Source organism: Elaeis guineensis, chromosome 14 (genome assembly GCF_000442705.2).
Source record: "Elaeis guineensis isolate ETL-2024a chromosome 14, EG11, whole genome shotgun sequence".
In the NCBI taxonomy this organism is placed as follows: Eukaryota; Viridiplantae; Streptophyta; class Magnoliopsida; order Arecales; family Arecaceae; genus Elaeis; species Elaeis guineensis.
The window spans coordinates 68,841,679-68,869,412 of record NC_026006.2 but is presented as its reverse complement, the minus strand read 5'-3'; the positions used below and the strand labels follow the sequence as shown (position 1 = coordinate 68,869,412).

The window sequence follows — 27,734 nt, the reverse complement described above, 5'->3', positions numbered from 1 at the left end:
TGTAAATTTTTTGCCTTGAAGGATCTAATTGTACGCATAATCTCAGTTTTGGCATTTTAAAATATCATTTTAAATAAATGGATCTACTAACAAGTTTCGATGATGAAATTTTGATGCAGTATGTTCTTAAGATAAGGTTAAGATTATTGTTTATTCAGAGATCCGTAATACTAACATGTTCTTAATAGGGATTGCTGGTTGTTCATTATGTCAGAATTTCCTTGACGCGTGACATATGTACGGTGGGAAAAGTAACAAAGGCCATTCATTGCACTGATCGTTCGTTGAAGTATTTTTTCTGTAAGTTTGAATTTATTTATCGATTTGATATAAAAATTTGAAAATATCATTTTGAATGACGTTTTATCATCCACGTCATCCACTTCCAATTTTTACGTAGATCATGCGAAAAAAAAAAAAATAAAAACGCCATTCCAAATGGTGTTTTTAAAAATGCTATATTATTTGACGTTTTTAAATTTTTTCAAAAAAAAATAAAAAAAATAGTCAAAAAATAAAAATAAAAATTTTAAATTTTTAAAAAATAAAAATTATGATTTTGATAAAAATAAAAATTAATTTTTTATTTCAAATTATCTTTTCAAAAAAATATATGAAAAAAATTATTATAAAAAAAATTAAAAATATCATAAAAAATTAAAAAAATAAAAATTATAATTCAAAATTTTAAGAAAATAAAAATTTTAATTTTAATTCAAATAAAAATCATCATTTCAAATTACAATCTCCTTTTCAAATTAAATTTTTTTAAAAAATATCATAAAAGAAGAAAAAAATTAAAAAAATAAAAATATCAATTTTGAATGGATTTTAAAAAATAAAATTTAAAATTTTAATTAAAATAAAAAATAATTTTAAATTATTTTCTTCATTCAAAATTAATTTTTTTTAAAAAAAATATCTAAAAAAATCTTTAAAAATTTAAAAAATAAAGAATACCATAAAAAATGAGAAAAAAAATAAAAATTATAATTTTAAATATAAAGAAAGAATAAAATGAAAAATAAAAAAATGAGAAAAAAATAAAAATTATAATTTTGAATATAAAGAAATAAAAATTTTAATTTTAATTCAAATAAAAACCATCATTTCAAATTACATTCTCCATTTCAAATTAATTTTTTTAAAAAAATATGTAAAAAAATAAAAAATAAAAAAATAGCATAAAAAATAAAATATTTTAAAAAATAAAAAATTTATAATTATAATTTTTAATTTAAAAAAATAAAAATTTTAATTTTATTTGAAATAAAAAATATTATTTCTAATTACTTTTCTCATTTCAAATTATTTTTTTTAAAAAACATTCCAAACAAAGAAGTAAAAAATGAGAAAAAAAAAGAAAATGTCCCTCACTTGAAATAACTTTAGCATAACTTTATGTTATAATTTCTATAGCCCTTTTAGCATAACTTTTTCTCTCCTAATATTCTGAGACACATTCGAGTATATGTATCCATATCCACAAAGTATAATATATGATCACTTGAAATTAAATAATATAAAATAAAATTAATATTTAATAATATTAAATAAAATAAAAATATCAAGCATACAAAAAATAGTACAATAAATGTTACAAAAATACTAAATACAAATCTAAAAAAGACTAAGTCTCACAAAGACGTCGTGGTGCCCGTGGTCGCTTGGACCTTCTCAGGAAGGTCCTCGCCGGCTGCTCCTACTCCTATTATGACGGCTCCTCCCTTATATCAGTGGAGGAGGTCTGCTGGTCATACTACTCAGGAATAACTGATGCTGTCGGATCATCTACGGACTGAACGACCCGCTCAACCCTCTCATCTGGATACACGGATGGGCCTAAAAAAAAAGTATCATACTCATGTGGCCAACTGGTACCCGGTGATGTCATCTGGGGGATGTAGGAAGAAGAAGACGCTGTCATCTGTGGATCAAAAGGTGGTGGCATCTGTGCAGCATCTAATGATAACATCTGCAGAATATGCGGTGATGGCATATGTGGAACATATGGTGACGGCGTATATATCATATCTGGCGCATCGGTTACTCCATACCAAGACGCACAGCTATATGGATCAACATCAATCGCCACCAATATTTCAGAACTTGTTATCTCTATCTCATGCAGTATCCGAATCCGTTCGTCCTCATCAGTTGTAGATAAAGCACGACGAGCATCCAACACAAGATCCGATATAGAATCAATCTACAAAATAAAAATAAAACAGTCAATATACTATAAAATATAAAATAAAATATAACATAAACAATATAAACTAATTTTTATAGTCTTACCAAAAGACGCACAGCAGAACTCTCGCCTTCGTATCCGAAAACTGCATACCAAGACTGTCCAATGACTCGCACTGTAATACTAAAAAATCAAGCCATGTAGTCATTGGTATATGAACGACCTCTCAAAATGGGATCACCATGAACAATGTGATCTCGACGTGCATCTCAAATATCGATATACGCTGCATATCTGATACGCCAGTCAATACGAGCTCTACCTCATCGATCAATACGATGAAGTCCCTGGCTGGTATCAAACTGCTCTGGGATGCTCTGAATCTGACCAAATTGTCGTAGGACACGATTGAAAAGATGCCACTCTACCACATCAAAATAATTAAGTGGCACCCTAGCAGTCCATATGTCATGTCCAACTGTACACATCTGCGGCAATATAGCCAATATCTCATCTGTATATGGCTCCCACAAAAACTGATAGAGTTAAAATAAAAAAAATTAGTAAGCTAAAATTTTAATAGATTATGACAACTGTAAAATGATATTTGTAAAAAATTTGAAATTTACCTGTCTATATGTATCAACTAATGTATCCAACTGGCACCTATAAACCCATGCCACTCTCGTCGATACGTGATGAACGTTGAATACAACGTTCCATCTATTTCATAATCTTCTTATGTTAAATAAATTTTATCGAATTTAAAACAGTAAGTTTCAAATAATAAAAATAATATTTTTATACCTATATCTCAATGATCCGTCTAGTCTAAATGGAACATCAGGATCATGCTGCTCTGATGGCATCTCGAGCAACTGGCATCGTAATAGACTGATAGTCGACATACGCTCCCATACCCAAATCTGTAAATTTTAAAAAAATCATACACGATATACCCAATGTGAAATATGAATATTAAAAATAAAAATTTATAATTCACATACCTGTAATAATACAAGATAACCATCAATCTCGCTCTGATCAGCATAAGAACCTCGACACATAGCTCTGTATAGGCAAGCTAATATTGCACTACCCCAACTGAGTCTACGAGCGAAGTCTAAATCTTCTAATAATGGCAAAAATATCAGCTTCATCTTATTCGATGAAATATCGGGTAACAAGACACCACCTAACAATGCAGCACCTGACTCTTAACATACTGCTACACCATCTCCTCTGGTGCATCATCCGCAATATGAAAATATCGATAATGATCATCCAAACACTCAATCCTGAGTCGTGAATGATCGAAAAAATATACGTCGGGCTCAAACCCTAGCAATCGCAAGCACAAAGCCTGCCACTCCGGAATGGTAAGTATGGGATCAACTCCGGTAATTAGATCACCATCAACTGGTAGTCTAATAAGGATGTTGACATCCTATAAAGTGATGGTCGCCTCACCAAATGGAAGATGAAATGTGTCTGTCTCTGGATGCTATCTCTCAAGCAAAGCAGTAATAAGACCAACGTCCATCTGTATACGACCGATCCGATATACTCCATAGAATCCAAGATATCGTAAATAATCCAGCACTCTATGTGAGATGTCCTCTGTCCTCCAGAAGTCAGCATCGGATCGTCGTAGACGAAGGTGTCTGGACTCCTGCAATAAAATATAATAATTAGATAATATATATAATTTTTTAAAAAAATTAAATAGTAAATAGGATTTGAATGCTTATGCCGTCATCTAAAATAATCTGTGATCGATGGTACTCCTGCAATGTAAGAATACTGCTGTCTCGAGGATCGGGATACCACGGATCGTAAGCCATAATACGCTAATGAATCTAAAATAATGATATTATCACAAGTGTATTAAAAAATAAGAAATATGATATGATAGCCATTCATTTATGAGAAATATATTTTAAACACAATATTATCACACAATACAACTTAAACACAAAATTCAGTTCATCTCACATAAATACATAAAACAATGACGAAAATACATCTTCGGAGCCTTTAATTTCTTCTACTTCTTGAAGTTGAAGTGTGTTGAAGTATCCTAGGACAGCGGCGGCGGTCATGACCCTGTTCCTTACGAATACTATAGTGATTCTTACTTCTTATTTGCCTATCATCTATCTCATTTCGTAGTCTTGTTGATTTTAGTCTACCTTTCTGCTTGGGTCTCAAACGATGATGATCAGGAATACATTTGAACATACGTATTTGCATTCAATAATCTTCATGTGGTAATGGATTAAAGTCACCGCTCCAAGCATTCATATATGCTGTAATTGTATATGCATCATCCACAAAACCACTAAAATGTACAGCAATTTTTTGACACATAGCTAAAACGTGTGAACATAGATATTTGTACATGTTCCACTTTCCACAAGAACATTTTCTTTCAGCTAAAGTAACAGTATGAGAATTTTCTCTACCTCGTAACCCTATACTTACTCTCTTCGTAAGCACATCATATATACCTCTTTGAAGGTTGAATACTGTTACTCGATGCTGGTTAGCTTTAACTTGATCTTCAGCAATCTTAATTGCAACATGAGGAGTAAAAAGATTATTTGGATTCTCCTTTACATATCTTAAAGCTTGGGCATGCTTCGTATTGAAGTATTTCATAAGACGATAAAATGTCATTTGAACACAAGCTATAATTGGCACATTTCTAGCTCCTCGTAAAACACTGTTAAAAATCTCGGACAAATTTGTAGTTAAGACATCATAGCGCAGACCATCATCATGTGCCAAAGTCCACTTCTTCTTTTTTATCTCGGACAACCAGCTCCAAACCTCTTCATTTACTATTCTGATCCTATCCATGATAAAGTTGAACTTGCGAACTTGATGAGTGCTTTCTGCTTGTCATACTGCTCTTTTCAGCTGCACATTTTTAAAATGAGTGTTGAAATTACTGTAGATATGTCTTAAGCAGTATCGGTGATAGGCACGTGGTGGACTCCATCCAATAGACTCATCTGCGATGGCATTTAATATACCTGGATGCCTATCAGAAATTAAGCATATTCTATTTCTATCTTTGACGATATGTGTTCTGAGCTGAAAAAGAAACCAACTCTAACTTGCAGTCGTCTCCTCATCCACAATTGCATATGCTAATGGAAATATCCCATTCTCTGCATCAATTTTTGTGGTAATTAACATCTTACCTTTAAACTTTCCATACAAGTGCGTGCCATCAATGCTGATTACAGGATGGCAGTGCGTAAAATCCTGGATAGATGGTTTAAAAGCCCAAAAAATATAATTTAAAACTCGGACATTGGAATTCATAGTTTGAAAAAAATTCCATGAAACAACTGTATCGGAATTTGCATATTGAAGTGCAGCCATATAATAGGATAATTTAGCATAAGATGGCTCTCATTCTTCATAAATATCAATTAATGCCTTCTGCTTTCTATACCATGCTTTCCTGTATGACACTGTATATTGAAATTGATTATTAACGGCTGCCACAATAACTTCAACTTTGACATCGGGATCTTTCTCAATAATATATTGGACTAGTGTGCCAATCATCCTTCCACTGACATGTTTGTGGTCTCGACTCAACCCTGTAAACAAATAAGTGTGAGGACCCTCATATTTTGTGATTTGAAAATATCTATGTTTTTTCAACAATGCAGCATGAAGCCTCCATTTACAATTTTGAGCATTATCTGATGATGCGCATCGTATGGACCATAATTTCGAATGCGATTGAACTACATTGTATGTCCGATGCTTCATAATGTGATAAAGATCAACTGCTCTTCTTACATAATCTTTACTCTTAAACATTAAACCTTTAGAAAATTCAGTCATCGAGGAGTCTCAAAACTGATAGTCAGAGTTCAATCTTCGACCAGTACTAACACAACCACGATCATCTAAATTTATATCGTTAAAAAATTATGGAGATTTGTGCAAACGAGGTTGAGGTTCTCCCATATTAATATTAGCCTGAACATCTTCATCATCATTCTCATCTTCACCATCATTATCATTACTGCTACTGTCCTCATCCGTCCAATAGTCTTCATCTCCGCTTTCATCTGACTCAAAGCCTAGATTATCAGAATTTATTCCACCGACTACCCAGTCATCGTTCCCTATATGAGTGTCGTTTCCCGCACTTACCACTACTAGCAAAGGAGAAGTCACCATAGCAGAAGACACAGGAGAAGTCACCATAGGACTCTGAATAATTGGACAACTAGGACCGGCAGTAGTGAAATATTATTCTGCAAATACGGTCTCAACACTATCGGTTTGCACCATAGGAGTTACGAAAGGTGAGGAAGGCCCAACATTATTGTCCGTTTGAGTTAAAAGCCGACTATAGTATCCAAAGCTCGGTACATCTTCCTTTTCAATATATAATTCTAAAAATCGACATTCTGCATATTTTAAAGAAAAAGTCAGCATTTCTTCAACATCTTTATCATCATCAATTGGAACTAAGATATAATTATTCTGCATTAACTGTCCCGACAGATTAGAAAATTTTTATTTTAATTTTATTTCATATTTTTTTTGTCTACAGGAATATTGCTGTATAAATGGTCCAATAATTCTTGACGTGATAATGATGACAATACTCTAATCATCCGATTTGCAGGGTGACTATTCTGCATACCAGTTTCATCATTCTGTATCATGCCATCATAATACAATAGTATACGAACTCGAGTACTAGTCATTTTCTCAGAGAAACCTATGATAAAATCAAAATCAAAATATTTAGTATTACTAATTATTTTATCGTTTTAAAAGATTTACATGATAAATGTATCATATCATCAACAAATAGGTACAGATAGATCCTATCCCATTCGAGAATTGCATTAATTCTATAGGTTAACTACATTAATCAAATGATATGTAAAAGAGACCGAAAGAAATTTCGGCAGCATTTCTCTTTAGTTCTCCTCACACGACTGAAAATGTGTGAGGAGAACTAAAGAAAAATATTGTTCGAAATTTTTCTCGAACCCTCCGCATATCATTTGAATAATGTAATTACCTATATAATTAAATGTAATTCTCAAACTGTCCAAACTGGACAATCAATTGATCAATATATATATTTTACGGTATCCGTACAAAAATATATAATCAAATATATATTTTATATGGATATCGTAGAATATCCTACATTGCTCAACTGACAGATCTACGTTTTTATAAAATGTATAAAATTTTTAAATTATGATCGAATCGAATTTTAAAATAAATCATGAGATAAAAATAAAAAATAAAAAATAATGAGATAAAAATAAAAATTAAAAAGATTGAAATAGAAGGGTGCTGCAGGACCGCACGGACCCACCATCGGAGGGCCGTCGGGGCCCGCCACCACGGATCGAAAGAGAAGGGTGTCACAGGGTCGCACGAACCCACCGTCAGAGGGTCGTCGGGGCCCACCGTCGGGGCCCACCACCGCGGATCGAAAGAGAAGGACGTCGCAGGGCCGCACGAGCCCGTTGTCGGAGGGCCGTCGGAGCCCACTGTCGGGCCCCGGTCGGGCCGCCGCCGGCCGTCTGTCGCCGGTGGCCAAGGAAAAAGAGGGAGAGATAGAGAGGAAGAGAGAGAGAGAGGAAGAGGGAGAGGAGGGGGCTGGCTAAGGGAAGGGGAGGGCCAGGGCCCGCCGTCGGGGCGTGCGGCTCGTTGCCGGCCCTCTGACGCCGGTGGCCAACGAAAAAAAGGGAGAGAGAGAGAGGAAGAGGGAGAGGAGGGATCGGCCAAGGGTAGGGGATCGTCAGGGCCCATCGCGGGGGGCCGCCGCTGGGGCACGTCGGCCGTCTCCGGCCGTCTGTCGCCGGCGGCCAAGGAAAAAGAGGGAGAGAGAGAGGAAGAGAGAGAGAGAGGAAGAGGGAGAGGAGGGGCTGGCCAAGGGAAGGAGAGGGCCGGGGCGGGCGGCGGGCCTCTAGCCCTCTGACGTCGGTGGTCAACGAAAAAGAGGGAGAGAGAGAGAGGAAGAGGAAAGAGAGAGGAGGTAACTCACCACCGTCGGGAGCTCGCCGCCGTGCCGTCAGGAGAGAAGAAAACGTCAGAGATTGCCGGAGAAGAGGGAGAAAACGTCATTTTCTTTAGCATTTTCTCCTTTTTTTTTTCTCTTTTCCTTTTCTTTTAATGATTTTTTTAAAATTTTTTAAATTTCTTTAGTTATTTTTATGTAATTTTTTAATAAATAAAATTAATTTAAAATATGGATAGTAATTTGAATGATAATTTTTATAAATTTTTTTTAGAATTCAAATTAAAATTTTATAATTTTATAATTTTAAATTATAATTTTAATTTTCTTCCATTTTTATCTTTTTGGTATTTTTTCGATATTTTTTTCCTTTATTTAGAATATTTTTAAAATTTAAAATGATATTTTTTATTTGAATTATAATTATAATTTTTATTTCTTAAAATTCAAAATTTTATTTTTGAATTAGAATTACAATTCCTATTTTTTTTAATTCTATTCTTTTTCCTTTTTTCTTTTTTTTATGATGTTTTTTTTATTTTTTAGATCAATTTTTTTTTTCTTCAGATATTTTTTTAAAAAAATAATTTGAAATGGAGAAAGTAATTTGAAATGATATTTTTTATTTAAATTAAAGTTAAAATTTTTATTTTTTTAAAATTTTAATTTATATTTTTTTTTCACATTTTTTCTTCTTTTTTTCACTTTTTATGGCATTTTTTCTTTTATCAAAATTGAATTCAAATTAAATTTTTTTTTAATTTAAAATTATAATTATAAAATTTTTCTCCTTTTTTTCATTTTTTTGTTTTTATGAAATTTTTTTAGGGTATTTTTTTATTTATTTGAAATATTTTTTAAATAAATTAATTTGAAATGAAAAAAATAATTTGAAATGATATTTTTTATTTTAATTAAAATTAAAAATTTTATTTCTTTTAAATTTTAAATTATAATTTTTATTTTTTTTAATTTTTTTAAAATTTTGACTTTTTTATGGCACTTTTTATTTTTTTATTTTTTTGAACATCTTTTTTTTTTAAAATTAATTTGAAATGGGGAAGAATTTGAAATGATGTTTTTTATTTGAATTAAAATTAATATTTTATTTTTTTAAATTTAAAATTATAATTTTTATTTTTTTCATATTTTTTTCATATTTTTTCTTTTTCTATGATATTTTTAATTTTTTTAATTTTTAAGATTTTTATTTAGATATTTTTTTAAAAAAATTAATTTGAAAAAAAGAAAATAATTTAAAATTATCTTTTTATTTGAATTAAAATTTTATATTTTAAAATTTATTTAAAATTAAAATTTTTATTTATTTATAAATTTAAAATTATAAATTTTATTTTTTTTCTCATTTTTTTCTATTTTTTTTTGAAAAAAAATTAGAAGACGTCATTTGCCATTTAAATTGATGTTTTTTTTTTTTGAATGACGTCTACGTAGAAAATAGGGGGTGACGTGGTAATGATAAAACATCATTCAAATTGACGTTTTATCATTTTTGCATCAAACTGATAAATAAATTGAAATTTAAATTATTTATATAAATAAAATTTTTTTTTATTACTTAGGAAAAAAACTCTCGTTCATTGCTTGGTTGGTATTCCTCCTGTCATGGGATTTGAAAGCACGGTAGGCATAGGCTTATCCCGTTTATAGGAGTTCTGCCTCCTCTATTGTCTGTCTCCCCTGCTGTGAGGTGCAGCATCTCAGTCATGTTGGAGATGCCTGCAATCTATTGGCTGCTTGGTTCGGCAGAATGAGTCAGACCGGTTGAAGAGATGACGTGACTGGGCGATCTAATCTCAGCTGCGCTCCCAGGCTCAGAGCTTTGGAAATTCAGGAAAACATGTTCAGATTTGGGTTAGGCTTAGGCCTGGCATCAGACAGCTGGGGCCGGGTTTGGACAGCACTCGTCGCCTTTCAAATTTATGTGAAATTTGGCAGGGTCTCATCCATATCGAACGTTTTATGAAATCTGCCTTTGCTTCATCTTCTATGCCTGGACCATGCTTCTAGGTGTCGAAGCAGCTTTCTTTCAGGTTCCCACCACTATGAAGGAGATTTTGCATTGATAATTTCCATTTGATGCTTTAATTATCTGCTCAAAAACTTACAACTGCATGCAGTGCAACGACTGCGTTCTTCCCACACGTTATCAACCATGCACGGATAACCAATAAACAGCTAGCCTAACTCATGATGGCTAATGCATAGGCTAAGATGTGCCGAATCTCTAAGCTGATATTTCTAAAATTAATTATCTCTGCAATTGAAATGCTTGATATCTTTTAGAGAGAGCTTTGAACAAGCTGAAAAATTTTAAAAAAATATATTTTACATGGAATTAATCATATCAAACGGGCTCTCTGCCGGCCATCAAAATTTTTTAAATAATAAAAATTTCTTTCCACGTGTATAGCATGTGTACAATGCTAGTTCATCTATAACGTGCTTGTTTGTGTAACTGATGCATGTCCTACAAACAATCATGCTCCACAGGGAGGGCGTCCTGGTCCATCAAGAATCTTTTCTTTATTTTTCTTTCCGTTTGCCTGTGACTTGTCCGCAGAAAATAATAATAAAACCTACCGCGCACTGAATATGGTAATTAAGTGAAACACCTATGGGCCATCTTTAGGACGAGAGCACGTGATGTGATGTCATTGCAACTTTTTATGTCGAGCCTTGATGCTGCGGCCGCTTGCGGCGCTCGCCGGGGGGTGGCATGGTATCGGCTGGTGGTAAGTTAACGTCGCCAGCAAATAGCTGGCTGGTTGCAAAAAAGATCGAGCTCCTGAGACGACGAAACCCAAAGGATACATTTCCACCAAGTCGAGCCGGAATTAGTGACGGTAGGCCAGCCTTAATCAAAACGAGGGACCGAGAACCACCCCGTGCTCTGCCCGCGTTAAGGTTGGTGGGTAAGCTTGGTGGTGTTATTGTGTTGTCCCATTTCTCACGTGCCAAGTGCCACGCAACGAGGAGTTCTCTCCACGTCGTTGGTATTTCCCTCTCGAAGCTGCGCGGAAACCCTTCGGTTTTTCAGCGACACTCCATTCTAACAGCATGGAGTTACGTTGCACTTAATGCCAATCAGCTGCACTTCTATTATGGAGCGGGCATGGGTTCTGTTCATTGTGACGAGGAGCTTGCACTACGTTGTCCATAAGCAAACCATTCGAGAAATTTTCTACCCAAAAAAAAAAAAAAACATTCAAGAAATTATGGTCCGTATCATGTTGTGGAATCGTAATAGCATAAGCTATAAAAAACTGATCTCAAAAGGGTAGCAAACAAAATGGACGAACACAACAATGATTACATTGAAGAATTTCATTTGCTGCCTAATATTACCGGCCATGGAGTGCGAGAAGTTTTTCAAAAACCACTGCTATTAGAAGCCTTTTTTTTTTTTTTTTCTCTCTCTTTTTTCTTCCGCTTCTTCTCATTATTTTTTCTTTAAAATGAGCTTTAAGGGTGCCGGCCAACGAGGGATGATAACGAATAGGATTTACGTCGGATAATATACTATTCATCTCCAAACTCAAACTTAATATTTTATATTCAAATCCTATCAAATATCCGATCGGATAAGAAAAGAGATACCCATCCTCATACTCAATGGATTCGGAGATATCCACAGATAATCCATTTCTCCATATCCAATCCATACCCATCCTATATCCATCTCATACCCAAAAAAATAAACAATCAAAATAATTTTATGTATATTATAAATCAAAATATAATTACCAATTCAACATAGGACATAATTTATAAGTCCAGACTTATAGAAATCAAACATAGAAATAAAATTACAGTTCAACATAGAACATATAAACAACCAAAATAATTTTATGCATATTATTCATCGAAATAGAATTACCAATATATATTCGGATATGAGTTCGGATATTATTCATACCCATAAGTTTGGGTCGAGTTCGAATTCAGATTTGGATAGAAAATAGCACTATCCATATCCTATCCATATCTGTGTTATAGTTTTCGAATTTTATCCAAATCCAATCAAATTCTATTTTTCGGATTTGATTGGATTTGGATAGGATGTATATTCATCAGGTCAGATCAATTTTGCCATCTCTAAATCGTCAATCTACATTAGTTGCAGCTTGCATTCCAATGCATAGGCATGAATTCTTTCCTCTCTTGAGGCTTATCATTTTAAAGAATATGCAACACATGAGCATTGTTGATGCCTAAATCCTACCAGATAATGGTTTAATAATCTAGGAATGAGAAGGCTGCTAATCAGTTTGCTGCAACATAATACCAAGTGTCAATCTGTCATGGAAAGTCACTGAGTTACATACATGATAGAACAAAAAAAAAAAAAAAAAAGACTCATCAGATAAGATACGTATTGGGAAAAATATGGGAGAAAAAAGAAAGCATGACGTGGAATAATTTTTCTTTTATATACCCAGGAGTCTCAAGCTATTTTTATAGATGAAAAATTCTAATCCCATCAAAGTTGGACTCTTTAGAGTCCGAGTTTGAAGGAGGTTTATTTTATCTAAATCAGCTTGGGAATTGGAGTCCTATTAAAATTGCCTTCTACTATACCACGTGTCGGCCTGTGATAAATAAGTCTAAATTAGCCTACATCAAGCATCTCAAAGTTTTGTAGAAAATTGTAGCTGCTTTTATATAATTTGGCATTTTTATTTTAGATTTTGTGTTAAAATTAATATATAGAGGGATTAGCAACCTTCCATTATCATCTGTCTTGTCAATATCTTTTTAAGGCAAAAAATAAATAAAGCACATCCTATAAAAAATTGCCACGTGGTCGCACAGGATTTAGACTTGGTAGAGCAGAAGATGGATGGGTATTGTGGTTAAAAATTCATTAGTTTCCACTGTATCCATGCCACTAACCTATTTTTAAAGGTACACTAAATAGTTCATGATAGAGGTTCAAATGATCCGAACAGCTCATGAGCTATTCGAGTTTGTTTGGGTACAAACACAATTCAACTCGGTTATTACTAAATTTGAGTAACAAAATATTTAACTTGAAAGCTTATAAATTTAGCCAAATATATATATATATTTAATAATACTATATTTTATTTTTAATATATTATTAATTTAATATTTTAAAATATAATATAATATTTTATTTTAATTATTTTTTTAATTATGATTATGACTTAAATTTGAACTCGAGTATAACTTGGTTGATAAACAAGTCAATTTGAGTTGATCTTGAATATTATTTTTTTCTTAATCAAATAAATTTGAGTTAGGATATTAAAATTCTGTCGATCTTGATTTTTAAATTAAGCTTGAGCTTCTAGTTATTTGATTTGGTTTGATTCTATTGCATCTCTAGATTTAATTCAGTAAAAATTGAATAAATATGTGTCGATTTTCATTCCATTTATACTGCCAGTCTCTGGGCCCACTGAATAGTCTAGGATAGAAGCGCAAATAAATCAAATAACTTGTAAGCTATTCAAGTTGGATTTGGATCTAATCTCGATACGATTCGACTACAACCAAACTCGGGCCAACCTAAGTAGCTTTTCAAAGGTTCTTTGCACCATCCAGCTTGAGAAATATTAATTGCTCGGTTCCCCGGTATCCAACTTCTTCTGTTGTTACATGTATTCACGGAAGTGAATCATGTAGCGAATTATCTGGCATATTTAGCAATCTTCGATCAAAATCTGCAAATAAGTTGCAGCGGATGCGGGGTTCATCCCCCTGTTATCGGAAAAAAAAAGGAAAAATAAAAGAAAACGAGCAACTTGCCTATCGTTGAAAAGGGTCGAATAGCCAGGCCAAGGCAAGTCTGATTTCACTTGAAAATCCCGCCCCACGAGGATTCCTCTTCTCCATATATGGACAGCTTCCCCTCACCACATGGATGACAGTCTGTCCCTCCGGCCGCGTGGTCGCTGTCCGCGCCCGAGCGCATACTCTCTCTCCCACTCTCCTCTCCACCGACTTCCTCTCCTTCTTCTCTTCCTAGTAAATCTCGCTCTCCAGGCGCCGCCCTTTTCCCCCATCCATCCATGGCCATGGCGTCTCTTCTCGAATCCGGCTGGACGGTACCATCTCTCTTCTCATGCCGCATTCTCGGAAGCCCCGTCTCTAAACCCTAGTACCTGTGTTTCTGTGCTTTTCCTGCGATCGGGTCTGTGATTCTGGTTCTTGTCTCGCTTTTTTGCAGAAAAATCTCCTCTGATCTGTTCTTTATTTTTATTTTTCTTGTAGGGCTCGTTCTTGGGCTTTCTTGGATGGTCGTACGTTTTGATTTGACTTTTTGGATCATTACTCGGGTTTTCGAGATTTTTTTTGATCGGGTTGTCGGCGATTCTCGATGTTTGTTTCGTTAGATGGTTTTATTAGAGGGCGGAGTGTTTGCGGAGGAATCGGAGGCTTCTGCCGGGAGGGAAAAAGGCACACCGCGTAACAGAATCAGTGTTTTTACTGGCACTGCTAAAACAATGTCGGAGATTAAAACAAGATCACGGACTCATCGAATATAGAAGCTGCATGGGAAGCGAGATAGTATTCGATCATTTCTGGGTTCATATTTTCTTGTATTTTCTAGAAATTTCTGAACGAAGATAGTCGTATTACCACTACGTTTATCCCTGATTACTGATTTGGCACCTTCTGATGTCTTGGTTCTCATATTATGACATTACATTTGTTCATAATGGGTGTGAGCCTGCTTGCTTATAACTCTATAATAAAATCAACCAATCCATTAATACTGTCTTCGGATGCTACTTGAAGAGTCTAGTAAGTAGTGATATTGCATATCTCGAAAAACATGTTGATGATGTTTAGAGGGCTTCTTTCGTTAAGAATGAGTCACAAGCACAGCTACTAGAGCTAAGCCATAATTTTTGATGGAACAAGATTGGCACTAAAACATCCTTGTTTCCTTCTAGGTCAAGATCAGTGTTTTCAAAAAAATTCTTGGTTAAGAATTCTTTTTTTGCTCCTTTTTTAGCTTCTGCACAAATTTGTTGTCTATGCCATACACCTAATCTCAGATCTATAAGAAGACATTAGAAATAGTCTCACCCCAAACGTATAATTCAAGAACAGTTCCTTTTTGATTCAAGTTGGAACTTTTCTGTACACTTAGCTTGATCTCCCAAAGGAATCACAGTCTCACGAAAACAATGGTGAAGATCACATGAAAAATGAGATTCTCAGTTTTGCAGTATCAAACTATCAATAATATTTAAACAATTTCATATTTCATTTAGTGTCACAAAGATTAAATGCTCGTGAAGACTCTTTGTATTGCCTCAAATATGCTTTGTACAATTGATCTAAGTATCTAACTTGCTATCTTTTGTGGGTCACAGCTGTTAGAATATGTAGTCTTTAAGACTGTAGGTGTCATGTTGGTCTTCAAATGATTGCGCTTCTGTCCTGAGGTGCTTGCCTAGTTCAATTCCCAAATGAAGGGACATGTTCCTCCCAATTACGATGCCTTTCATGGACTGTGGTTTTGCATGAGCTGCTTTGGAATAAGGACATGCTTTAGTGTTTGGGTTTTAGCTATTGGAAGGCGAGGTTTTTTTTTGTTTAAAAGCCTCCGGGTGATTCTTTTTTCCTTTTTTGAAATGAAGTCTTTTTGGTTATTGATCAACTTTATAAAGGGCCCTGCTTTATGCCCTGTAGCTCCTATTGCATATTGAGCCATTCATTATACATGGGAATTTTGCATGTATATTGGTAATAAAAGAATGTGGTCATTATTCATTGTCCATATGAAGAAAAGCAAAAAGATGCTGCTTATACTAATTCTGGTATTGATAAAAATTTAAGGCTGATTTTGTATTTCAAAAAATTATGACATGGTGCTTCTAGATATTGTTACTTATATTAAAATTGTTGTATACTGTTCCCAATGGCTTCCATGACTGTTGAAAATGTTTGTATAAATTTAGTTCTAATACATATTTACCATTTCTGTCATTAAATTTGAATTACGATTTCAACTAATATGTATGCTAAAACTTCAAAATATGTTTAGTAATGTTCAGTTAAAAATAATTCTTAATAGTTATTAATATAAAAAAAAAGGTCTTACAAAAGTTTCTGGTTTAGCAAGACAGACCCTGGGGATCAGATTTGTCCATTGAGCCTAGGCTATGTACTTCGCTAAAAAGCCTATGGTGCAAGCACCACTCTTCATTGGAGCTAGGAACCTAGGAAAGTGCCTGTGATAGCCATGAAATTGTCATCGACAACATTGTAACGTATCTAATTTCTTGATAGCACATTGACAGCATTGTTACCCTCTGACCCATTCATGTTATGTAAGTAATTGTTATGCACATTGTCTAAGGTATTTGTGTTTATAATTCAGTAATGGGTCTACCTGGCTCGAATGACAATGACCTGATCTATTTGTTTGTACTTGTTTATAGTTTGCAGCTGCACTTCTTTTCCTATTGCTATTTATGTAAGTGCTTTCAAGAAATAAATATGTTGGATGGGTAGACTTTGTATTAACTCACAAGATGCACTTCTTTTCTGCATAGAATAGCTGGCAGTTTCAACTCGCAACTGTTGGCAATAGATCCCCATGTTTCCAGAAAAGTTGTAAAGACCCTTGGTGTTTGCCTGAGTTCCTTGTTACAGCTTCTTGACTGGATGCCAACTGATTTTCACATGGATAGTTTCTAACCGTTCCTAGTTTTTGGTTCTGCAGTACCTGATCACTCATTTCAGTGAATTTCAATTGGCTACTCTGGGTACTTTCATAATACATGAAAGTGTTTTCTTCCTATCTGGGCTTCCATCTTTGTGTTTTGAGAGGGCGGATCTTTTCAACAAATACAAAATCCAGGTTTGCTCAGAATTTCCCAGCTTATGTTATTAACTTTTGAACTGTGAAGTTTAATATCTCTTCCCTGTTCATGCAGTGGAACGCGGCAATAAGTTTCAGTATATTGCAACTTTACTTTGACTAATATGTCTTCAAATTGGCACTTCTGATAAGTTCTAGATTCTTGGAAGGAGGGGAAACCCCTCGATCAGATTCCGATGCATCTCCTTCTTGATTTCTGGATTTTGAAAATGGAATAATTGTAATTGATGGCACTAGATCTTCTTTTCAGGAAGTACAAGTTGGTTTCTTGAATGTCATCTGTTCCCCTCTTGTTTCCTTATGGGCCGTTGGATTCTTATCTGTCCATTGGTTGGTTCTACATTATATTGCATCTTATCCATAGTGTCCATTGCACTAGAGTCAATGAGATATTCCACTTCTTTCCACTTGTATATCTAGACCAGGAATTAGTTTCACCTATTATCTAAAGTGTATCATAAAACATGTCTTTTTGATGAAATGCAAACTATTTGGCTTTGGGACCTGAAGAGTATCATGACTTTGTATGTGGTTGAAGACAATGGTCATGGTATAGACAACCCCTTGCCTTGAATTTGGCTTCTCAAATTACAAACTATTAAACTCAACTCGATTCAAGCGAGCCTTAATCCTAAACTTGTTGGGGTTGGCTACAAGAATCCTTTTCCTCCATTTTGGTCGGTTTAAGCTATACTTTCTAAAGATATTGGGATATCAAATTCCTTTCTTACCATTTCATCCGATGTGATTTTTGGTCCTCTACCCCTTTTCATTCCTTCTACATATATGAAATTACTCCTTCATGTTGGTACTTTCCTTGGCTTATGTTATACAAGCCCAAACCATCTAAGTCATCCTTCTTTCAATTTCTAAATAACAAATTATTATTCATATTTATTCTTTTTCATATTCTTCCACCTTTGGGCTGATTGCTGCAAATTTTTTTGCAATAGCTTTTAACCAAAAATGATAGGTAATGCAGCAAAGGGGGAATCTGACATATATTCAAACTGAAGCAGAAAGAGAAAGACGGATACTAGAATGATAACTGAAGAAAGAACATCAAAGAGGCTATTAGGCATTCGACTAAATCTTTTTACCAAGCAGGATATTATATAAATTTCCTCCTTAATAATGGCTTCCACAGGCTGTCTCCCTTTTTTACCTCTTCACATGACATTTGTCATTCAGTACCACCGACCTACTAATTGTCGATGATTGGTGGTGATGACTCTATTGCCTCTAGAAGCAGCTTCTTTAACATAATTGCAATTTATAGAGATCCCTTCATCATTTTGTATGTCTCCAAAAGATTGCATTTTCTCCTTAATGGTATATGATTTGGTGCAATATAAATTTGACTCTAATGTAATACATGTGTATTCATTATGTCTCTTGCTGAAACCATGATTTAACTCCATTTGAAGTTTTATCCCAAATGATGATCTCCACTTATACCTAACCTGGTATAGGCTGATGAGTTGTCTTAACTATATTATGCACCTTACTCTTGGTGCTATCCATTCTCTCATGTCATTGAAAGATTGCCACTCACTCTCTCATATGCTTTTTCGCTGGAACATCAAATTTTTATCGACATTGATCCACAGTTCCACTTCTAGCTTTTGTGCCTCCTTTGAACTCCAATCATCAACTGGAGTAACAAATAGCAAGATACTGTTTCCCTCTTTGAACCTGAGATTGGGTGTTCAGTTGTTTTTAGTGTTTCAAAGTCTGTTTTAGGCTCCATCACATTGCCATCTATTGTTTTGTGTTTAGATAAGAAGGATGCTATTTATCTTGTAATAACCTGTTTTTACCATAGCAATCAAAGCATGTTTTTAGATTTATTTACTTTGTCCAAAATCATCTTGTATGGACAATCTCTTGTCCTTCAATTTTTGCATAGCAGTTGTTCTATGGCTATTATTCTTGTATTCTACCATGAAATATAATTTGATCAGGGAGAAAGAGGAAATTCTTTTTTCTTTAATATGCTCAACTCAAATCTCTCAGAGTAAAAATAATATAGAATACTATAATTTTTAAAAGCAGGTTTTAAGCTCTTTTCTTTCATTAAAGATGATTAAAACTAAGGTTTCAAGAACCGGTACCGAGACTCGTATTGGTTTCTGCTCGGTACGGTATGGTACCAATCCATACCGACATTAAAAAAAAAAAATTCCTATCCACCACCACTAAAAAAAAGAAAACTGCGCTAAACCGTACCGAATTGGACCTGTACCGTACTAAACCATTTGGTTTTGCGTAGTTCGGGCCCGTACCGAACCGACCGGTACGGTCCAGTTCGGACCATGTATTGCAAAATCGGCCTAAACCGTGTTGGTTCCCCGCCGGTACAGTATGATATGGGGTGTATCGGCCGTTTCGGGCCGGTACAGAATACCATGATTAAAACTATTACATAGGTCCTCTATTAACACTAGTAAGATTTGCCCTTGCAGAATCTGGATCAGATTTATGTTCCAGTTGGAAGAGGTCAATTTTTTCTAAACAGCAAGCTAGTAGAAATAATTATGGAAAAAAACTAAGATCTTTTTGGAGATATGTATGGTCAAAGTCTTATCCAAAAAGAAATTTTACTTTGATTGGCCTGTTTCAAGGCCCATATATTTTCAAAACCTTATGTTAGCTAGCTGCAATGAACCTGGGGGTTGTTGCATCCTCATAAATTTAAAAAGTTGACCATTTTTTTTAAAAAGAGCACCTCAATTATGTGATATTAGAAAGTTATAGCCTCCAAAAGTTTGGATATGCAATTTTGCCTTGGATCTAACAGAGCTTGCCTCCAAACCCCTTCCAAACCTATCTAAAGTGGCCAGAGTGGTCTTCAACAGGTCTGGTGATCCTCTTGGATCAAAAATGTATGAGCATTTATGCTTGGTTTGAACAAGTCAGTATGCTACATGTTCCTACTGATAAGAAAACTTTATTTAACTATGTTGATGTTAAATAGGACTGCTAATAAGACATTGAATCTGGTTTTAACTGCTCAATTATGAAATCCATCTCTTAATTCATCTGGCAGTCCATGGCCTGAAAATTGCGTATTTAGCTGGAGTCTTATGAAACTTATAGTAGTCAAAAGTGACTTGGTGTTTTGTAACTTTTCTTGATGTGTATCAGAATCCTTGCTTGTATGTTTTTGAGTATTGTTTTAGGGAATCAATTTGTAGTTGTCCTTATATTAGCTGATCTGACACTAATTCCTTCCCCCCCACCCACCCACACCCACACACACACATGCACACACACACACAAAAAAAAATGCTTGGTTTTGAACAAGTTAGTATGCTACATGTTCCCACTGATAAGAAAACTTTATTTAACCATGTTGATGTTAAATAGGACTGCTAACAAGATGGCGAATCTGCTTTTAACTGCCCAGTTATGAAATCCATGTCTTAATTCATCTAGCAGTCCATGGCCTGAAAATTGCGGATTTAGCTGGGGTCTTATGAACCTTATACCAGTCAACAAGTGACTTGGCATACTTCCACTGGTGTTTTGTAACTTTTCTTGATGTGTACCAGAATCCTTGCTTGTACATTTTTTGGTGTTATTTTAGGGAATCAATTTGTAGTTGTCCTTATATTAGCTGATCTGACATGAATTCCTAGCCCCCAACAACCTCCCAAACCCCACCCCCCCACACCAACCCCAACCCCAAAAAAAAAAAAATAAAGACACTCTCACAAATAGCTGTCATGCAATGACTTCATTGTTTTAGCATGCACCATGTACACCTTTCATATGACTTGTTTTTGGTTTGACATTTCTGTGACCAAACTATTGATCTTTGCAGAAAAAGTGTAACACTCCAGATGCACAGGGAAAATGTATTATGCGCCTAATCCTCTACCATTTCTGTGTGAATTTACCAGTTATGATCGTTTCTTATCCTGCCTTCAGATACATGGGCCTGAGAAGCAGTCTTCCATTGCCGTCCTGGTATTAACAGGTTTCCTCTGATATGATGCTCTAGAATCAATTATGCTCCTAAGCAAGCTTCATCTTTGCATGAATGCCCATGCAATTTTTAGTGGAATCAAAAACCACACTTTGCTCTGCACCTGAAAACATTTGAAGAAGCTTGTGATGTCTCCATAATATGGCTTGAAATGAATGAGGAAATAAAAATATTAAGTACAATCAAAATAGATGGGAGTTGCTTAGTGACTTCAGTGAAGGTTCATGTTACTTATGTGAAGCCATGGTTCTGTTTTGCAGGAGTGTTATTCTATCTCAAATACTTTTCTACTTTATCCTTGAGGACTTTGTGTTCTACTGGGGACACAGAGTACTGCATACAAAATGGCTATACAAGCATGTCCATAGTATTCATCATGAGTAAGTAGTGTTTCTTTACAGTTTGTTCGTTCATTACTACTCTCCTTATATGTATGTATTGTGCAGATATGCTACGCCATTCGGATTGACTTCTGAATATGCCCATCCTGCTGAAATATTATTTCTTGGCTTTGCAACCATTATTGGTCCTGCTCTCACTGGTCCGCATCTGTTCACTCTGTGGTTATGGGTGATATTGAGAGTCCTGGAGACAGTTGAGGCTCATAGTGGGTACCACTTCCCATGGAGCCCTGCCAAATTCTTGCCATTATATGGAGGGTGAGTTACAACCTTTTCCATTCTGAACTCCCGGTTGCAGCCTTTTTGAGTTGTGTGCTGTTCATCTCCTGACACCTGGTTGGTTGATGTTATAGTGCGGAATTTCATGACTACCATCACCGTGTGCTCTACACCAAGTCTGGAAATTACTCATCAACTTTCATCTACATGGACTGGTGAGTATATATTTTTGTGCATATATATAATGAATCAGTCAGACAGCAATTTCCATTGTCGTAGTCATGACAGCTGTTGCACCATCTAATTTTTATATTTTTAGAGGCTAATTAAATGACAGCAGGACCTGCCTTCGATCACCATCAATGAACATGTATGCTTAAAAAATCTCATTATATGGTACATATGGATATTTGTAAACAACAATAGAGGCTAACGAATAATGGACATAATACTCAGACAATTGGATCAGCGAAACCTCACATGCAGCATTCTCTAGAAGTACACCTTGTTATATCCTTGATGATAGAATTAATAGGTCCGTTGGTCATAAAAATGCATCATGATTGTTTCCTATATTAGCTTTTGATTTGGTGCATGTGCCATGCTTTACGGATTGGATCCTTTATGGGGCACGAAAAGCACCGCAGATGGCGGGGCATTGGTGGATCTCATCTATTTTTAATCAGACAGTTTCTAAAATTGCAAGTAACCTAGAGTAATCTGATATCGTGAAACAAAACGGAACATGTTCCGTTCTCTCTGAAAAATAAAGGGTTTCCCTTGCCCCATAGTTTCCCGCATCATTCTCTATCCTCTTCCTTTTCCATGCCTGGCAGCATGTCAACGAGGGCATTAGGATGATGATGATGGAGGGTGATAAAGGTGGAGAGCTCATGGAGTGCTTGATTAATGATGCTCAAGATCTGAACCCATAAAGGTTCTCATCGTCATAGTAGGAGAGGGAGATGTTGGTGCTCATGGTGGGAAAGCTAATGCCCTTTTTTTTTTCAGAGGGAAAGGAAGAGGACAGAGAATGATAGGGGAAGCCATGGGGCAACGGTAACCTTTTATTTTTCAGAAAGAGAATGGAAGCTGTTCCATTTTGTTTCACGGTATCAATTTACTCAATTTTAGAAGCCATCTGATCAAAATAGATGAGGTGGCATGCTTGTACCGCTCTCTGCGGTGCTTTTTGTTGCACCGCAGAGGATCCAATCTCCATGCCTTATTGCTCTTCAAGGATGCAGCCTTGTGGGCACCACTTCTGGTGTAATTCAGCAGAGTTTTGAAGTTGCTAATCCAACTGAAGTAGTTGGGACAAAATCTGATGGGTATGGTTTTGGTTTTTTGTGACTGCTTGATCCCAGTAGGAATATGAAAAGGCCACCAGAATCTATCTTTAACAAAATTGATTTCAGAAAGCAAATTAATTCAATTGAGAGCACTAGAACATTCTATAAAAATAAATATTCTTTTCTTCATGAATATCTATGTTCCACCTTTGCGATCTGTTAGAATCTATTCTTTCCAGATGTCAGGCTAAAAAACATGGATTCCTAATTGGCACATGCAAAAATATGCCAGCTTGTTTTACATGGTTTTGGCTAACTAAATAATTATATGTCCTTGTGCCATCTTTGCAAGTGGCATGCGAGAACAATTTATAGAACATGAACTTTCTTTTCTTTGTGTACATCTTTGTAGGTTCATCTATTAAATATACTCTTTCCAGATGCCAGAGACAAAAAGAACATGGCATTCCTAACTGACACATGCAAAAATTTGCTGGTTTAGTTTACATGTATTTGGCTAAACTAAATCAGTCAACTTTAATAGAGTGTAAGACAAATCTTGCTTGTACAATTTGTATAATCAGAGAGCATGGTTCTGAACCATGGGCATTTTTTATGACAACCAACATCTTTCCATCTGGTTGTTTTTGTTTCCCACGACCAATCCATTGCATTTGGACTTCAAAAGTTAGCTGCTTAGATTCTCAAAACTGCCATGTATCAATATTGTAGTTGTATGATCTTTAGAACGATCTTCTGACCAATAAAACTTTTCACCACTATCAGGTTATTTGGCACTGATAAAGGTTATCGGAAGCTAAAAGCGCTTGAGGAGTGAGAAGGAAAATAATATTAGGTAGTGAGGCATATATTCAGATATCCTGAACTGGTGATAAAGCATCTCAAGAAGTTTGATGTGGTGTCCTCTTTCAGTGTCTGATGGTGCAAGGATGAGCGTCAAGATTGTGTTGTGAAGGAGTATAAAAGCTGATGAGGATCTATTTCAAGAGCTCTCATATGCCTTTGGCACCTCGTAGGAATGTAGTTTCTAGTGTACTAATGAAGGCCTGTACCAGCTTTTTTTCTTGATTAGTGAATCTTGGTTAAGTAATAGAAACATGGGCATTTCGACTATCCAGGCTTGTTGAAACTGTGAGCAGTTTTTGTTACTTGCAGTAAGACCTGGTCTGCTGTCAGTTGGTTGTTGGTGTCACGAAGGCATTCAGGCTGGTAGAAAGGGAGCTCAGGTGGCTGAGCTCTCATTCTGGCTTAGGCGACTGTATGTATGAGACCACTGGGGGTACGTATGTTATATTTCAGTTGGGAGGTTGTTTTGAGGAGTTCTGCAAGGGTACCACATTCGAGTTTATTAGTTGGAGGGAAAGATGAGTTGGCATTGGAACTAGGGAGAGTACGGGGGCTCTCAGCTGCTTTTCCAGCACATGAAATTAAACTTTAGCAATCAGTTATGATGGGGTCGTGGGTGCGGCAGGCGAGAGGTGGTCTGCTCTTGCTCCCACATAGCTTCAGCATTTTCCCACGGTGTAGCTGTTGGCTGGGTGGGGATCGGGGTGGCCAACCCTGATGATGCATATCAATCTGTTTGGTTCAGTCCTGTTGAAAGGGGTCAAAAGCTCGCAACGTTTTGAATATTTCTGAAGCATGATTACAGATAGGCCAACAGTCAGTAGACAGGTGAGGTTGCAGGTTAGGCTGCATCCCGGTACACTTTTGTGGCGTATCGAAACGGAGGGCGCAGAGGCTAATGTGCTGCCTCGAAAGAGGCCGTTAGGCGGATTTATCAAAACTTAGCAGCCAGTTGCTTTGGTTATGGATATTTTGGCCCAGTTAGCAATAGAGCCCCTGTTCTCCTCAATGGCATAACCAAGCGATGGATTCACATACGCCGGACTGGATGGTGATGACATACTGTTCATCCCCGCGAAAGTCGTAAATGGTCGGTTTTTGTTTGAAGAAGCTCCCACTGGTTCTCATTGCAGGAACATACCATTCATTAGAGGCTACCTGGTTAGGCTCGATTAAAGAAGATGCTGCCTTTTTTTAGCTGGTGGGGGGTGGGAATAGGGAGAGGCCCGCGTACTTTGGACATTCACTTGTAATAACGGGTTTAGAACGATTGGCTTCTCAACCCATTTTTTCTAGAGCCATAGCTAGAGACTCCAGGAGCATGCGGAGCAGGTACATGTTCTGGCCGTATTGCCTTTTATGAAAGGATCTGCGAACACCACCACCTTCGGCGCCCTCAACCTGGTACGGACGAGAAGACCGCAGAACAATTTTTTCCTTTCCGTTCCAAAACGTATTCTCCATTTGAAAACATTGCGGCAGTTCCTCAGGATCCTGCTACAAACGACCCGTCTCGAAATTGAATAAATGTCTTCTAAGCCTCCGACGCTTCTCGTATCGAAGACAATACCTAATCCTCTTCCATTCATGCTCATACGTTAAAGGGGGAAAAGAAAAGGGATGGCTTCCTGAATTTGGACATTAATTATCTTATCCAACTCGGGAAGGAAAAAAAAAATCCACATCCATCTTTCTTTATCTCTCAATTTATCATTTCCCTCCTTTCCCCTTCCTTCCCACAGCCACCAGCTCCATGGTTCAGATATTCACCGGAACCATAGCGGTACCACCATCAACCATATCTTTGAAAAAAAAGAAAAAAAGAAGAACGAAGTTCAGACAATTACACTTCTGTTTGAAGATTTTTGAACCTAAACTTTCTATTTTAGGCCCAACCCGTGTCCTCTTCAGCAACAGCAGCTACGAGTTCCGCCTGAGATCGATGACGAGCACGCTGACGTTGTCGGCGCTCTGCCTCGCCAGCGCCAGCTTGGTCAGTAGCATCGCGGCGTCGGAGCACGCTTTGTTCGACCCACTCCCCTCCGTCGGTGGTGCGCTGAGGCACATCCGAGCGATGTCGCATGCCATCTTGTTGGTGACCACGTCCCACAGCCCGTCGCTGGCCAGTATGAGGCACTCGTCCCCCTCCTCCCTCTCAGTCACCGTCACCTCCGGATCCGATGTCACATATGGCTTCAGATAACTATCCCCTGTGTTTTTTGTTTATCAACCATCCAAAAAAAAGTTAGTCACCGAGCGGTAGCAGCAGTACGAGACCAAAAACAAACAACAAGGATACCGGCCACTCACCGATGGCTCGGGACATGGCCAAGACCCCGAGAACCCTCGCCCCGTCCCAGTAGATCACTCGCCCCCCCGCCGCCTGAATCCGCTCCAGCTCGTCCGGCCGGTCCGGCTGCCGAACCATTCATTAGTGACACCACTCAACGCAGGATCTCATCCGAAAGCCAGAACAAGTATGAGGGGAAACGGAAAGGAGCTCACCTTGTGGTCGGAGGAGAGGGGGATGGGGACGCCGTTCCGGCTGAGAACGGCGCGGGAGTCGCCACAGTTAGCGACGACGATATGATTGGGGCCTACCACGGCTACCACCGCGGTGGAGCCGACATGGTCGCACTTGGGCGTCTGCATCTCGCACCGGCAGCTGGCGTTCTGCGGCGCGCCACCCCACCTCCCCACCGCCGCGTCCATCCGCGAGAAGCTCCGCTCCATCACCTCCCTCCACTCCTCCGCCGGTGGCGGTGGAACCGGTCTCACGCTCTCCATCTCCTCCGCCACCAACTCGTGCATCAGGTCCTTGCACGATACGGCCACCTAATGATAGCAAATTAAGCAACGATCAGAGACAAGGGTAAGAGTAGAGAGAAAGCGAGAATAAGAGAAAGAGACTATAATTTTACATGCGAGCATCCATGGCCGTCGAAGACACCGAAGAAATGGTATCTCTCCCGAGTCCCGCTAAATCGCCGGAGGAAATCCGGGCGGACGGAGACGGCGTCCTCCATGTCCCTCCTCCGGCCGCATACGGAGGTCACCCCGTATCTCGGGCACCGATCGGAGGGCACCGATTCCAACGAGCTCGCCTCCGGAAGTCCCGCACTCGAGCTCCTCCCATTCAAATTCGACTCCAACACCTTCCCTTCTCCGGTGCCTTCCTCTTCGCTACCGAAACCCTTCTGCAGCACCGCCGGAGGGGAAACAGAGCAGTCCAACCTCTGTCTCTTCCGGTTGAACTCCTTATCAGGCCCCTTCGACTCCGCGCCAGCGATGAATCTGAACCGCCGGATCTCCATCCTCCGCCGCCTCGCCGTGGCCGTGCGCGGGCTGGGCTCGCAAGAGGCGGCCGGCGCCGAAGCCTCCGCCTCGAAACAAATCCCCGCCATTTCTGAAGAGAACCGTCGCAACTCTAAGAAACGAATACGGATATTTTCTCCGCCTTCATCCCCGCCTCCGACCCGGGGGGAAGATAAATTGGAGCGCTTCCGAAAGCCCCCATGGTCGGTGCAGCAGAAAGCGCCCCTCGGGCAGCTGCCCGTCACCGTCACGGGCAGCCCGCTCGACAGGTACGGTTGGTATGACGTCGTGCTCCAGACTCATCTAGACCGTCCATCTTCGACCCTCCTCTCTGAATCGTTACGCGTGGATGGTCTTGGCAAGGAACAGCGACCAACACAGCTGTCAAGGTCTTCCATTTTCTGACACGCATGTGGTCCCTCGATATTATTTATCTTTTCGGTTTTTTTTTATTTTTTTCCTCTCTTAGGATGGTGGATATCGACACGTGTAGGATCTCAGACGACGATGCTGACTCTTGTGCGGCAACCGGTCAATAGCTGTGCT

The 27,734-nt window shown here is 37.4% G+C and overlaps 2 protein-coding genes across 2 annotated transcripts; one reads left to right on the top strand and one right to left on the bottom strand.

The window, feature by feature from the left end:
- The first annotated feature begins 14,044 nt into the window (after nt 1-14,044).
- Nucleotides 14,045-24,140, top strand: LOC105056895 (very-long-chain aldehyde decarbonylase GL1-8). Its single transcript, XM_010939259.4, has 7 exons — nt 14,045-14,311; nt 16,945-17,082; nt 20,930-21,075; nt 21,355-21,474; nt 21,541-21,753; nt 21,849-21,929; nt 23,793-24,140. Exons 1-7 carry the CDS (start codon nt 14,276-14,278, stop codon nt 23,842-23,844), a joined length of 786 nt encoding a protein of 261 aa, XP_010937561.1. The 5' UTR covers nt 14,045-14,275; the 3' UTR covers nt 23,845-24,140.
- A 1,354-nt stretch (nt 24,141-25,494) lies between these two features.
- On the bottom strand, nt 25,495-27,468 carry LOC105056896 (probable protein phosphatase 2C 24). The gene is made up of 4 exons (XM_010939261.4): nt 26,795-27,468; nt 26,379-26,708; nt 26,184-26,289; nt 25,495-26,083 (listed from the first exon to the last, which is right to left on the bottom strand). The coding sequence occupies exons 1-4, from the start codon at nt 27,275-27,277 to the stop codon at nt 25,794-25,796; spliced, it is 1,209 nt and encodes a 402-aa protein (XP_010937563.1). The 5' UTR covers nt 27,278-27,468; the 3' UTR covers nt 25,495-25,793.
- Between the last annotated feature and the right edge of the window lie 266 nt (nt 27,469-27,734).